Source organism: Phyllostomus hastatus, unplaced genomic scaffold, assembly GCF_019186645.2.
Source record: "Phyllostomus hastatus isolate PE091 unplaced genomic scaffold, TTU_PhHast_1.1 phas_scaffold_78, whole genome shotgun sequence".
Lineage (NCBI taxonomy): Eukaryota > Metazoa > Chordata > Mammalia > Chiroptera > Phyllostomidae > Phyllostomus > Phyllostomus hastatus.
In genome coordinates, this window is record NW_025334041.1 from 45,534,955 (window position 1) to 45,550,491 (window position 15,537).

Below are 15,537 nucleotides of genomic sequence, written 5' to 3' on the forward strand. Positions count from 1 at the left end.
TGCAATTCCAGGCATGACTTTAGCTTCCTTAGCTGTAAATTGTGGGCTTTCTGAATGATAAGCTGACTGACAATTCACAGTGGTCTTCACATCCCATAGGATCTGAAACAACTTCACTCATGTCTTCCTTCTTGATGTCTCATACCCCTGTTGGCATCACAACTTATTTATCTAAGATGCTTCTTTTGAGGAGTGATTCCTGTTCTTCCCTGATCTCTGCTGTATAGGACATCTCTGCTACTATTATTGTGCTGGAGGGGAAACATCTGTTGTCGTCTAGTTGCCATTTATCATCATGTCTTCTAATAGTCCCAAGTTTCCCACTAGAACATCAGAGTCTAGTGATAACTCTGGATACCTTCTGTGATCTTCAGAAAACAAGCATTAAAGGGCTAATCTTCTAAGCACAACAAAAATTTCTTCTTGATTTCATAATTTCTTGGAGGATAAAGGCACTTTTTAAGAAAACAAATTGTTTTTTAAGAATTTATTCACTTTTTAATTCCTTTAACTCTCTCTCAACTTCAAGTTATGAATCAGATATGTCTCCTATTTAATTTTATTTCTTATTGTTAAATTTTTAACGTATTGATTTTAGAGAGAGAGGATGGGAAAGTGAGAGAGGGAAAAAGAGAGAATGAGGGAAGGAGAGAGAGAGAACAGTAATTTGTTGTTCCAATTATTTATGCATTCATTGGTTGATTCCTGTAAAACCGAGGGCTGAACTTGCAACCTTGGTGTATTGGGACAATACTCTAACCAACTGCACTATCCAGCCAGGGCTTATTGCTGAAAAATTCTATAGAGTAAATTTGCACACAGTGAAATACACAGATCTTAACTTTTGACAAATGCATACATCTATGTAACCTATACCCTATGAAGATATATAATATGTTCATTACCCCCTAAAGTTCCTCATACCACTTTCCAGTCAATTCCTCATCCCTGAAATAACCACTGATCTAATTCTATCACCTTAGGTATGTTTGCCTAATCTAGATTTTCATATCAATGAAACCACACAGTAAAAATACTTTGGGCTTGGCTTCTTTCATTCTACACAATAATTTTGAGATTTAGCCATGTTGTTTCAATTATCAATAATTCATTCCTCTTTATTGCTGAGTAGAATTCCTTTGTATGGGTGTATCACTGTTTATCCATTCTCTTGTTGATGGGTGCCTGAGATATTGCCAGCTTTTGGCTACCAGTATATTTATTTTTAATAAAAATTCTGTATCTCCATTCATATGAAATTCTGGCAGTGTTTATATCACACTAAAATAGTTTAATTCATAAAAAGAAACTATGAAATATGGTTAGTGCACAAGTAGTAGATGCTTAAGTGAAATGTTAATGAGATAAAGCATACCTGTAAGTCTTTATATTCCATCTAAATTTAGTTTTACATGAGGTTTTTCTTCCCATTTTTTGGTTAGAGTGTTGTCTACATATGAATAAGACTCCACTGATTCTCTACATCATCAATAGTACAATCATACTAAACATACTCGATGGTGGGGATTTGTCAGCAGTACTGATAAACTGATGTTGTTCCATTCATATTCTCTCTAACCTTCTTGTATTCAATGGTACATTTGAAATGATAAAGTTACTCTTGTGGTCCACAGGTATTAACTGTGTGTGGTTCAGCATCAGGGCAAAGTTAGAGTGAAGAAGCCTCACTCTCACCAAGCCTGAACCACCATTGTATTTCCCTGAAGGGTTTGTGTTGTTCTTTTTACTTGTAACTTTTTATCTCTCATTCAAACATAGAATAAGAACCTCCTGGGAGAGTAGGAAAATAAAGGGCTACTTCCTTAGTAGCAACCAGAGAAAATTGGTCCAGGGTGGGACAAAGAGCAGGAGAACTCCATGCTCTACATTTCAGGAGGCAGAAGGACCACAGCTCCATGATAGCACACCAGAGCACAGCATCACACAGATGCCCAAGGCCCAGGTCCAGGAACATCAGAACAGCTTCTATGCTCTTAAACAGGGCTCAAAACAGAGCCACTGCCCAAAGGAGTGCTTAGCAGAGGGATGAAAACTATCTGTGTGGACCAGTCACCAAAGACTAGATGAGCTGGGGAGGACTCAGTGAGTACCTACAGGAACAGATGACAGTGGGACCAGAAGAACATCCTCCCCAGCCTCCTGCTTTTGCACTAATTTATTTGAAACTTAGACACATCAGAGAAATTGGAGAGGGCAAGCCAAAGTTGACTAAAATTAAGTTTCTATCCTTCATAGAAAGAGGACAATAAAAAGAGGTTAAGTTAGGTTGTGAAAGAATAAAGAACATTTTATTTCTCTGATATCCAAGTTTGTGAACAGAATCCATAACTGTTAGACTTGTGTAAACATAAACAATTTTGGAAGGACTGGCAGAAATGGTTAACAGTGTTGCCTCTGGAAGAAGGGTATATAGGTCTAGTGTGGGAATAAAGCTTACTTTTATTATTCTATTATTATCTTTGACTTTTCACTATGTACATTTACTAATTTTTGAATCAAATCTAATATTTGAACTAAGTAGATAGTACATTCAATACTGAGTTGATGTAAAAAAGTTTCTTGGTTCTATTACAATTGCTGTCACATACTTGGAATAGTAACTTGGCAATTATGATCATTCATAATAATAGTAGCATCATTTTGTGTTCCTTATTTTTTCTCATAGTCATTTGCACATGATATCAGAAACTTGGATGGAGTGAAAGTTGATTTCATTGCATAAAGTTGATGGAAACAAATGTAAGTGATTAACTTTTAAACTGATCTACCTCTCCATCATTGTATAGACATAACTTTAGTTTCTTAATTTCTCTTTTTGCTTGTCCTTAAAAATTAAAAATTAAATAAGGTATATGATGTTTTTGGAACCCTATAGAAGAAACATGGTGATAAAAACAGCACATTTTTCTCTTGAGGAAAATTATTTCGTGATGCATTTATTCATGGGAATTTGGCCAAAAGCAGCATACCAAGGACTTTGTTTCTACCTGGTGTGTGGCAGCAACACAGTTGTGGTGCTGGTAGCAAGGATCCTCCTTCCACATAGCCACAAAGTCACCCACTGGTTTCTAACTCAGTGGGAGTAAAGGGAATCAAAGTCAGTATCATAAGGGATGAAATTCACATGCCAATATGTGTACCAAGAAAACAGAGATTTCAAAAAGTGAAAACTGTTTATGAAGTTACAAAACATAGTTGGCTTTGTTACTTATTGAAAATACTCCATGAGATAACCTGATTTTACTGGGTTCTGGTTTCCGACTTTAGGAAGTTTATGTCTATTTTTCATGGGGTTTAAGGTATCCAATATCCTGTTTTCCCCCTTCTCTATGATTGTGCCATAATATATTTTCATTATATTCCACATGTTATATAATACAGATATGTTTCATCTGATGTTTGTTTTTCAACCAACTGCAATGATGGAACATTTGGAGACTCATTTAAATAAACTGGCTGAAGATTATTTTAATAATATTTTTGTTCATATCTGGGCTTACAGGAGATAAGAAGAACAATATGCAAATACACCAGAGAGGAAGAGAGAAAAGAAGGGAAGGAAGGAGAAAGGGAGAAAGTAAGGAAAGAGAAAAGGAGAGAAAAAGTAAGAGAAAGGGGGGATAGGGAGGGAAAGAAAGAAATGTAGGAAAGGAGAGAGAGTGAGAGAATGAGGGAGGGAACTAACTTGTACTGAGAACCTATGGTACCAGACCTCTTCAGACTTATCAAACTTTAAAACATGTGTAAGGATAGTATTAGTCTCACTTTTACTGACAAGACAATGGGGCTCAGAGAGGTGAGGCAAACTATTTGCTTTTTTCAAGGTACCCAGCTGACAAGGGCCTACCTAGTTCAAGAGTCAAAGCAGACTGGCTGGACCTCAGAACCCCTGCCACCTTCTGTTCAGCAAAGTCATCTCTCAGATGATGAGAATTTCATGCCTTTTTAAAAAATATATTAAAGAGGCTAGATGAAAGAGCTGGTTGGCAATAAGGGATAAAGTAAATTTACTCTGAAACATATTTGATAGAAGACAGAAATACATGGTCTTTAAAGGTTTTTTTTTAAGCAGGAAAAACTATACCTTAAGTAAAAGAGACGTAAAATCCATAACTTTGGTCAAGAAAGTATAGATCAGTCATGAAAATGGGTGAAGCAAAATCAATCACACCTTATTGATTTTCAAAACAACAAAATTTGAACCACATAAAAGTCACATTTTGTATATGTCAAGGAAACTCACTGAAGAAAATGAATTAGCTTGACAGAAATGAACTTGCCTTGAAAGAAACAAATCATACAATACCATCTACATTAATGGAATATAAAAATGCCAAATGTCAGGAGAAGTAGAGAATTTTTCCTGGGTAAAAGCAATGCTTAGAAAGGTTTTTGGTTTTTTTTGCCTTTTTGTAATAAAGAGTTTCCATTTATTTTAAGAAATTTATATTTATGTTTATAGGAAAGTAAAGTTTTGCTGATAAGTTATTTCTTTAAATGGCATATAAATTATGTGACTTCATGACTCTGTCTAGTCTGATTTTGTTTGTGTATTTACACATGTAATATCTAGAGCTACACTTCTTTCTAGAAAAGACACAAAAAGTTCCCATCTAGCACTTAAGCACCAATATTCTCTATATGACAAGGGCCATTTTTTTCCAAGAAACTCCCACAAGGGTCATCTCTCCTTTTTTGGAACCACTGCATGTTTATATCTCTCTAAACCAGGATTTCTATCCTGGATTATAATCTTTTAGAAAATGTTTTTAGTTTTCCTCTACTGAACTACAAACTACTCGAGAGAAGAAACCATATCTGCTTTTAATTTACTATATAAATAAAATAATTATTGTTTAATATTTGTTGAACAGTAAAAATAAACAAAAAGCAGAAATGGATATCAAATGCTGACATCTGAGGATAAAGTGGTTGGTTATTCTCTTTTCTAGTCTCGACTATTGGGTGATTTTGGTTGCAACTTGAAAGTTTACATTAGAGCTTCTTCTATTTTATCTTGAACTCTCAATTGTGTATAGAAAACCATCACAGAAAATCCACATTCAGATATTCTCTCAAACTGTGCAGACTGATTGTAGCTCTGGGTCAACAGGCTTATTTCTCCAAAGTCAGCAATAATACAATGGCCAAGAAATTCATGCACCCATTTATGTATTCAAGTTTTTAACAAATGAGTTTTGGTACATCATTTCTTTGCCCTCAAAAATCTCATGAAATCGCACATAAATAATCTTTGAAGAAGTGATTGGAGTATAATGATGAGGTGACCTAATGACTTAGAAGTTATTTGAAAGTATGATTGAAATCATCTGTCATTTCAGATAAATCATTTCCCTTTTTCACTTGGCACAAGTGCAATTAGACATATTAAAACTTAATGTTGTTTGGACATTCACACACGAAAGGGATCAGCTACTAGTAAGCTTGTTTTTCTTTGTTTTTGTTTTTGTAATAATGCAGATATTCTCATAGGACTTCAACCCTGGGTATGACTAAAGAGGTATAAGATTCCATATAATTATTTAAGGTTTCTTTTTATCTCATTAAAAAGTTAATGTTTTCTGTGTAAAAACTTAAACAAGTGGGGAAAAAAGCCCCATCTAACCACACCCATGGGTTTGAGGAGTACCTAGGTTTCAGTTCATGAAGTAGACAATACACAATCTACATTAAGCCCAGGTCCCTACTTAAACAATTCTCACTGATACCTTAGTGCTAAAGAACAATTTAATTTTATATAACTGCTTCAAGGGAGCATTAACATCATCTCTTTTTTTGCATGAAAAAAACCTAAGTGGGACATATTCCTGTAACTTACCATATATTTGGATTCAATTCCAGTTGGTGGTAGGAATCAAAATCATCTCGTAGGATAATACTGTCGCTATGTATTTCAGCTAAAAGAAAAAAGTATTTAGAAAATATTATACTAAACAATAGATTTAACTATAGAAAAGGGTCAATGTGGTACATTTATGAGAAATAATAGTATTTTAAGTTAAAAATGAATTTTAAATGAGCAGTTGATTATGTTTGTTTTGTCCCTAAACTACTAAGGGAAAAAAAGTAAAGACTCTCTGCTCTTTAGATATATCTGGAAACCAGAGCCCCCAAAAGGAAACCAAAGTGTCACCAGACAGGAAAGGTAGGTAGGCCAAGGACAGCACAAACCTATAGGGAGAGGTAATACAAGACTTGCCTTTCATAGCTCAACATGCCCAGGAGAGATTCAGTGTCTAGCCCACTGTAAAGTATAGACAGAACAGAACATTCTATTTGTTATCAGCTGACCTTACTGGTATTTACTAACCCATTTTTCTCTTTCCTACACTATCCCTCTTGCCCCAGCTTTCTTTCTCTCATTCCCTATATTCACTCATTTTTTATTTAATATGTCTCAAATTAATGTCCCTCCCCCCACTCAGAGCTGCATAGGAGAAATCATTGACATGAATAAGTAAAACTTCTAAGAAAATAAAGTCATGTTAGAAGTCAGAAGGAATACCAGGGAACTATCCATAGTTTTCACTGTATTATCACTACACTTGAGATTATAGCAAGCACACATGTTTTAAGCTCTAGAACTTTGGGCCTGCTAAGAGCAAACAATATTTTCATAGCTATATAGTATGTGATATCTCCACTGAATAGAGGGTGGGTAAGTAAAAACAATTTCATGGCCAGGTACAATGTAAGTGGACTGATTTTTAAGGTTCTGTGAGAAACAATAATTATTTCTATTCAAGGTATAAAAAATGAATTTTGTGCTTATAAACTCACTCATATGCTTCCCATGATTTGCTTGGGAAGTTTGTCTCAGCTAATATAAATTCTCTGAGCTTATACAATTTTGTCTGAACTAGTTTACATATGCTTTTGGAGAAGTGAAAATCATTTGATCTAATCAACAAAAAATAACCACTTTAGTTTTTTTCCAAAGATGATATTTTACTTTTTTGGGTGGGCAGTGGTGGGGGTGCGGGTGCTCACTAAACTCACTGAGTAATTAAACTCAACTCCAAATATCAGAAAGCATACTTATAAATTCTCTTTGGTGGTATCACCACCTATAGCCATCCTCATCCTCTTTATATCAGGTACGTCAGCATGTAAGCAGATAACAAAGTCTGGGAAACCAGTGAATCAGCATGTACTGAGAGGAATGACTTTAGATTCAAAGCCTTAGGATGGTAACAGGGAGAATATGGATTTACACTGGAGAGAACACTGTGATGTATTCTGTGCATGGGAGTGATTTAATGATTCCTCTGAGCAATTAGACATAGTTCCTGAAATGTCTACAGGGTACAGCTCTCTCAAATACCCAAGGTGGTTGAGACTCAAGACTCAGCTGGGCCACTGTGAGTCACCAGCCTGCCTCTGCTGCCAGAAGGCACACTTCTAAGTGCTTATGTTTGTCTGTCAAAGAATATCGGCCCCAAGCTGCAGCATTACATAAAGTAGAGTTTCTCAAGGCAGATTTTCCAAAGAGAAAAATAAATTAATTGTGTTTATAGGTTGAAAGGAAAAGCCCAAGAGACAAACCACTGACCCATCTGCAAATCCTACAGTGAGAGACATCTGAAAAGGCTAGAGCCAGCTAGAATGACTTCTTTTCATTCTTATTAAGTAGTGCAGAGTAAGAAATTGCTTTTAAAACAAGCTTTCACTGAAAAAGAATGAGAAATTTAACTCTTAAAGATCTTTTGTTTCATATAGAATTCTCTACAACAGCATGAATAAGCCTCAATGGTTATGTGCTCATGTATCTATTCCAACAGTGTTTTATCATTGACTACATACTGTACAAATATGAATTCAGTTCATCCTTTTAACAACCCTAGGAGGTAGGTACTATTATTACTTCCATTTTACAAATGTGGAAACTGAGGCACAGAGAAGTTAACTTGCTCAATGTCCCATGGCTAGAAAGTGGTAAATGTGAGACTAGGCAGTCTGGCTCTAGAATCTGTACTCCTAACCACTACATAATTTCGCCTCAAGAATGGTGGCCTATGAAGTGCCTGGCACTATGGAAACATCACGAGAAAAATGAGTGGCAGTAACATTACATGGTGACATTAAACAAAGCAGATAATTATTTAAACAGTCTTGTTCAAGTTTTTGAAGAAATGACCAAAGTATTTCTCTTTTTACAATGCAGGACTAATCTGAGCAGAAATCTCAAATCTGAAATGAGATAAATTTCTCCATATTCATAGCTCTTTAACCATTCTTTCTATGTCCTGTTTACAATGGGTAGGAGAACTAGGGAAAATTCAGCATAAGAATACTCTGTCAAATGGCCACACACAACAGGATCCTAAGGATGAATGTGCTAACAGGTTTGAAAATCCTCTCATTAGTCCTTGGCTGGGTAGCATGATCAGTTCCTCGGTGAGTTGCTATGTTCAAGAATAATTTGGACCTGACTCTAATTACAGTGAATCATCAGCAAATCAGAGAAAACAGAGAGTTTCCTCACCTCTGTATCATCTGTCCACATAGCCAGAGGAGTGAGACAAGTATTTAATAGATTGAGTACTAAGGTTATCAGGGTCTTAAACACTTGACATCAGGGTCTTAAACACTTACCTAGATGTAGGTGCATAGTGGCCTCTGTGGGAGCTGAACCAAAGAGAAAAAGGGAAAGATGATTGATTAGTAACAAAAGCAAAATGCAATAATAAATGATCACAAATGCAATCACAAAACTTAGATCTAGGTCATATAAAATAAAATGATGAGAAGCTTTTTAAAGAAGAAAATGCCAATAAATATCATAAAATTAGACATCTAATTCTCTACCTATATTTAAAAGTAACACATTACTCTTAAAGTAAAGATTAGAACACAGGACACATTTATTATTCAAGTTTAGTCAGGTATCCCTTGAAAGACACAATATAAATGTGATATGATAGTAGTTCATGAATATGCCAAAAACCTTTCTGAGTGCTTCTTAGTTGCCAGGGGCTGTTTTGGGTGTTAGAAAAATAAAGGGAAAAAGCACCATCCTTGCCCTCAAACAGTTTCTTACCTGGTGGAGGCAACTACAATATGCAGTGTAGTAAGTGCTATGATAGAGTGTTCAGAGGATGCCAGGTTGAGATGTGGGGTAAGGGAGGGATACTAATTCTAGGCTGACCAGGAGAAGAGGGTGCCAGGGGATGCTTTCCAGAGAAGTTGATTTCTGCACTGAATTTGAAAGACTACTAGGAGTAAGAGGTGTGGGGTGAGGAAAGGGAGAGATGCTCTTCTTCTGGAGTAAAAGGAATGACATATAGAAGTAAGAGAAAATGTCCAATTTGGGAGAACTACAAGTTCAGCATGACTGGATGAATGTTTAAGAGGAGGACATAGAAAAGGAGAAGTTGAGAAGATTGAGAAGATCATGAAACTGAATTTGGACTTTACCATGAAAACTTAATGATCTGAACATTTATAAGCAACAGAATGAATGTTCAAATACATATTTTAAGAAAAGACACTCTAACAAGAGTTTGAAAATAAGGGATACTGCCCATTCAATACTTTGGTTATATTTTTTCTCAAAAGACTTTCAAATTTATGAAAAAAATTTCAATTCACTATCTAAAAATCAGAACTCATGGCATAATTTTAAAATTTTATTAAAGTTAAAGTTAAAGAAGAATTAACTTTAAATTTAACTTTATTAAAGTTAAAGAAGAATTTCAGTTAGATATGAAAACATTTGTTTCTATCACAATGGTCAGTGGTATACTGACCATTACACACATTATACACATTATATCCATTACTGACATATTATACACATTGAAAATACCTGCACTCAGTTGTTTGAAACAGACTATGGAAAGTATCACAAATACAGTTTAGTATACATCTAGAATATATGTGCAAATGCTCTGAATCATCACCAGCTTATGGAAGTCTTCAAGAAAGTAGAAGAAAAAATTAATAATCTTGTTCTTTGTGTCAGTGCTTATTGGTCAAGCTGTGGAATTTTTTGTTTTACAAAGATTTGTTGAATTTTTACCTCTAATTTAAGATTTTCTGGAAGCAAAGAGAGTAGTTGCCAATTATCCAATAATCAATGACAAAAACATGGCACAATGATGTAAAATATGTTCCCTCAATATTACATTGCATATGAATGAGTTAAATTTGTACTTTTGAAACTGATATGCTTTTGTATCAAGTGAAACCAGCTCTTCTAAAAAAAAGATGAGCAGAATTTGTTAAGGTGCATGTAGATATTAAAGGAAAATGTTTTTGATATTTGATTCAGTTATTGGAAGACCATTAAGTAGGTATAGGACACTTGGATATGTAAACCTCACTTTCAACTGTAAATTTTATGAAATCTTAAAACAGAGTAAGTGGTCCAATACTTAAGATGTGCTGTAAGTATAATATGTACACCACATTTCAGATAGTTAGTACAAAATGTAAAATATCTCAATAATTTTATGTTGACTATATTACATTGAAATGTTTGGTATTTTATATATTCTGTTTTAAGTAAAATACATTATTAAATTAATTGCTTTTTGCTTTTTAAATTAATTGCTTTTTGCTTTTAAAATTGTACCTGTGGCTCTCATTATACTTCTATTGGACAGAGCTGAACAAGAGCTAGGAGGGAGATCTGTACTGGATATCAATTAGGGAATTGTTATTACACAGGAAGTGGTGGAGTCATGGAAGAAGACTGAGTCACTTAGAGAGAATGTAGGGTATAAAGGTAGCAAAATGAAGGTGTAAGTGTGCATTTAAGGGACTGATAGAAGAAGGGAAGCTATCAAAGGAGATTGAGAGTGTGTTTCATTATGGAAGTAAGGAAAGGAGTTTTAAGAGAGAAGAGGGTTGAAGGAGAAATTAAAATAATCCTAATACAGCTGATATCTATTGAGAACATCTGTTATCATGGCACTGTGTTAAGTAGGGCCTGTAAATGAACCCAGGGAATTTGGCCTCAGAGGCCACATTCTTAACTACTGTGCAGACTGCTCTTTCAAGAAAGTTCATTGCAAAGACAAGATATGAGATTTTGTAGCACCAAATGAAGAAAAAGTACCAAGGGGATTTTTTGTTTGTTTGTTTCTTTTGTTCTTAAGCTATTATGATAGTTTACCAGGTCCAATATTACCTGCCTTAAAAAAGTTGCTCTTTGTAGTCATGACATAAATTTGTTAAGAGGCAGGAAAGTAACACTTATATATATATGTGTGTGTGCATATATATTTATATAATAAATAGAATAATAATGTCAAAAACTGGGATATGTTAGTTAAATTACATGTAAAATTTATGGCAAATATCAATTAGAAATATTTATTAGTCAAAACAATGATTAGATAAGTATAACAAAATAACTGCAGAGACAGCAATTAAATTACCTATTTTATTTACCTATTTTGTTTTTAAATTACAGTTTATATTCAATATTATTCTGTGTTAGTTTCAGATATATAGTAAAGTGGTTAGAAAATCATGTACTTTACAGAGTGGTTACCTACTTGATTTTAAATAACTCTGATTAGGGCCTGGACCCAATAAAGAGAATAAGTTATAAGATGTTTTACTCTACTTTAAGGAGTCTATCCAAATTCATATCTAATTTTTCTAAATTATTTTGGCACATAGCATCTTTCATTGAACTACCTACAACATAACCAGGGGAGGGCTATTTAAAAAAGACCCATGGAATCAACATCTCTGGGAATGCAGGCTCAGAATTTATATTTTTAAAAACCTCCCCAAGTAATTCTGATAGAAACCCAAATTTTAAAACTACTAGTCTAAATCATATAATCCAACCCTTGCAGGGGTGTCCAACCTTTTGGTGTCTCTGCACCACACTGGAAGAAGAAAAGTTAGTTGTCTTGGGCCACACATTAAATACATTGTGACACATAATCACAAAAAAAATCTCATAATGTTTTAAGTAAATTTATGATTTTGTGTTGGGCCACATTCACAGCCATCCTTGGATGCATGCAGCCCATGGACCACAGGTTGGACACCCCTGTAGCATTCATAATTATTCTCTGTATTAAGTATATGTTTTTTCTCTGAAGAAAAAATAAGTTTGCCAAATGAAGAAAATATGTCCACACAAAACACCAACCTAAGCTAGTAACAGACTTTCAATAAATACTGAAGTGAATTGAAAGCTCATTCTTAGTGGCAACGTATTTTACAATATTTTGGAAAATAAATAATTGAAGATCCAAACCCTTGTAAAATGTCAAAATATACTCACAGCTTTGTCAAAAAGTCCTTTAGAATGAATAGTTCAGGTAGTTTAAACACCTAGTAAGTGTCTACCTGGATTTAACTTAACACATTTAAATTATATTTTAAATCACTAGTTAGGAAAACTCAATTCAATATTTTTAACAAAATATCCACTGTCTGAGATAATTAAACATTATTTCCTCAAAAAAGGAAATACACTTTGTACACATTAAACTTGATAAAAGGAAAAGTGCAGATTTCCTTGAAAAATATTTACACATGTACAGTATAAAGATAGTAAAAAATCTAGTAAAGTACTGGCACTGGGAAACTTATTTTATCATTTCTCACCAAGTGGCTACATCAATCTAGTTTTATGTAGTAAAACAAAATTTCCTAAGCTTATACAAAGTTCACCATCTTTTTCACATTTATCAGGGTAAATATACCACAGAAAAATTAGAGTAAATAGCCTGAAGAAATATAACATAGTTCAACATCATTTATTACACTCCCACTTGGATAGTCCCTGCTTTGCCTCATACTACTAACATGGATGAATTACTAAATTCCTGAAGTATGTAAATTTGGAAAAAAGTTCTTTTCCTTTAGTAAATATAAAATGCATACTTCAGACAGGTCCTTATTTATCATGTAATACCTACTGGCATCCTCCAAGTATACATTTCCTGTTCCTTTGCCATTAAAGTAGATGTGACTTACCTTTCTAGATTGCTTTAATGTTTTTATCTCAACTTTTTGCTGGTCTATTGCTGATTTTTTGCCTCTTTTCAGGACTTCTCCACCCCACACCACCCACCTGGATCCAACTTCCTTTGAAGTGGCTCCAGTTTCTTTGCATCTGAAATTGCATAAACCAACTCTAGTTACCCTATAAAACTGCTTAAATGGCTTATATTGGGAAGTTTTGGTTCTAAGAATGAGAAAACAAAAATGTTCCTAGAGAAGTAGACTTTGGCTTTGAAGAAAACAGGATAGAACACATCTTTAACAGAAACATAAAGGACATCTCACTTTCTTTCAGGTGTCTCCTTATCGTGACAAAAGACCAGGTCAGATGCTGACTATGGATATACACAGGAAGATATACTGTGGGTGGTGGCCCTGCTAGTTGTCAGTGCAGATTCAGTTGGAGAGAGGGAGTAAGACAGCTTGGAGTGGCCTCTACCCAGAGAAACCACTGTGGGAGAAGGTGCATAAAATGCTCTTTATTTAACTTCATTGATGAGATCCATGAGACTATACATAAAGGATGGACAGAACTTTATACTATGAGGAACTCACTTTGTATCCTAACATAGAAATGTTAACAAATTTGGATATTCCTAGATTTACAAAACGGATAAATGTACAGCCTGTACTATGGAAATAATTAGTTCTGAGAATACCAAGAGTTCAATTTGGTTTACAGAAAAGTATTCATTCGATTACTTATTAAATCATTTATTTTCCCATAAATGTAGAGGCAATTCAGCTTAACATGAAGTTTCTGTCAATAAGTTGTAAACTCTTATAAACCGTGCAATGGTTAGAGGCCAAACTTTCAATGGTGTTTTTCAATTAACATATAGTGATCATGATATACTATATCCCGCTGTTGGGTTTTATGGATCACTCCAAGGAGATCCATAAACACTGGCAATGCATAAATAAACCCAACTTACAATTCTGAAGATATGTATTTGTCACCAGTCCTAGGCAGGATTACAACACTGCTTTCAGGGTTAATACAACACATGAAGGGTAAATGAATTCACATTTCAATGAACTCTAGATTGCACACAGAATAAACACACATTTCTGTAATCTTCACTTACAAATGTTGTGTCACTGAGATCCACAGAAACTATGTTCTTTGTAAAGCTTGATCAGGTTCAAGTAACTTGACTGAACTGGAAATTGAACTTAATTATATCCTGATAACTTAAGTAGTATGCCGAACATCATCAAAAGGAATCAACTTAGTCAAAACGACATATAAAATATGCAATGATAAACAGGCAAGTTAAAATAAAGATTCTACCTTAAAAAGGTAAAAGCAAGGTAACAGAAGGTAAAAATAATGATAGAGTCTCACTAAAGCTTCCATGTTTTTTTAAAACCCTGTTCCTGGCAAAGGATTGAGGATGAAAGCCTGGCATATTATGAAGTGTTTTTAGTTAAAAAAGACAAAGACCTTTAAAATTTAAAAATTATCAGCAAAACTGGTAGCAACTGTACCAGGAAAGTATTAATAAATGAATATCTAAGTAATTTTGTTAGTGAAATATCTCCTGAGAGTAGATGGCCAAGAAAAAAATGGGAAACTTTAAAAGTTTTAATCATAGTAAAATCGTTTCATACTAGATAGGTAATGAATTGTTCTTAAAGAATGGCGAAGTCATTCATAAATGTGCCCTTTAGTTTACTTTACAGATTTTTCACATCACAAAGACTAAGGCGTAATGTGAAAATAAGTAAATTCTGTAGCAAATGTTCTAAGAAAATGTTTCTTGATCTCTTTAAACAAAGTTAGTATTTATTTGTTTAAAATAAAAGTAGGAAGAGCATGCACTCACACTTTGTTGAGTAAATGAAAAAACACTTATCCCATATATGTAAACACACATGTGTTGGTGCTGGGTCTAGATTCACAGAGTAGCAGGTCCTTTTCTAAGGAATATATTTTGGGGAGCGAGATTTTTTAAATAGTTTACTATTTTCCACTCAGTGTGAGTTAATCTGACCACTATTATGTGAAAATAACTACTTACCAATCCCTTTCCAAACTTTTCTTTTTCTTTTCTTTTCTTTTTTTAATGTTTTTTATTGTTGTTCAATTACAGTTGTCCCTGTTCCCCTCCCCATTACTCTCCCCTGCCCTACCCACCCCCCCTCCCACATTCATTCCTTCTCCCTACCCCTTATATTTGTCCTTGGGTCCTTTATACACATTCCTTGACTTGACCCTTCCCTTCTTTCCCTCCTGTTACCTTCCTCCCTCCTCCCCTCTGGTTACTATCAGTTTGTTCTTTATTTCCATATACACAAATAATGTTAAATACCTATTACTATTTGGCATTAGACAGAGTTACTCTGTGAACATTACTTTTCATTTACTAACTATATTTTCTCTATTATCTAGAGCATCTCACAAGATTTAATTAATAATTTCTTTTTATGACACTGGCAACAAAACACTAACTGAGTTTTGCAGATAGAAATTAAGGGTCAGAAAGTTTCTGTATACTGAAACAGGAAGCAAACACC

At 34.3% G+C, this 15,537-nt stretch overlaps 1 protein-coding gene across 2 annotated transcripts in view; it reads right to left on the reverse strand.

The window, feature by feature from the left end:
- RELN (reelin) overlaps nt 1–15,537 on the reverse strand; it is a 561,035-nt gene that overhangs the window by 295,278 nt on the left and 250,220 nt on the right. For both annotated transcript variants that reach the window (XM_045827532.1, XM_045827531.1), the window contains exons 5-6: nt 8,638–8,670; nt 5,861–5,939 (exon numbers count right to left, since the gene is read on the reverse strand). In XM_045827532.1, coding sequence (XP_045683488.1) covers nt 5,861–5,939; nt 8,638–8,670 — 112 coding nt within the window. The remainder of the gene's footprint in view (nt 1–5,860; nt 5,940–8,637; nt 8,671–15,537) is intronic.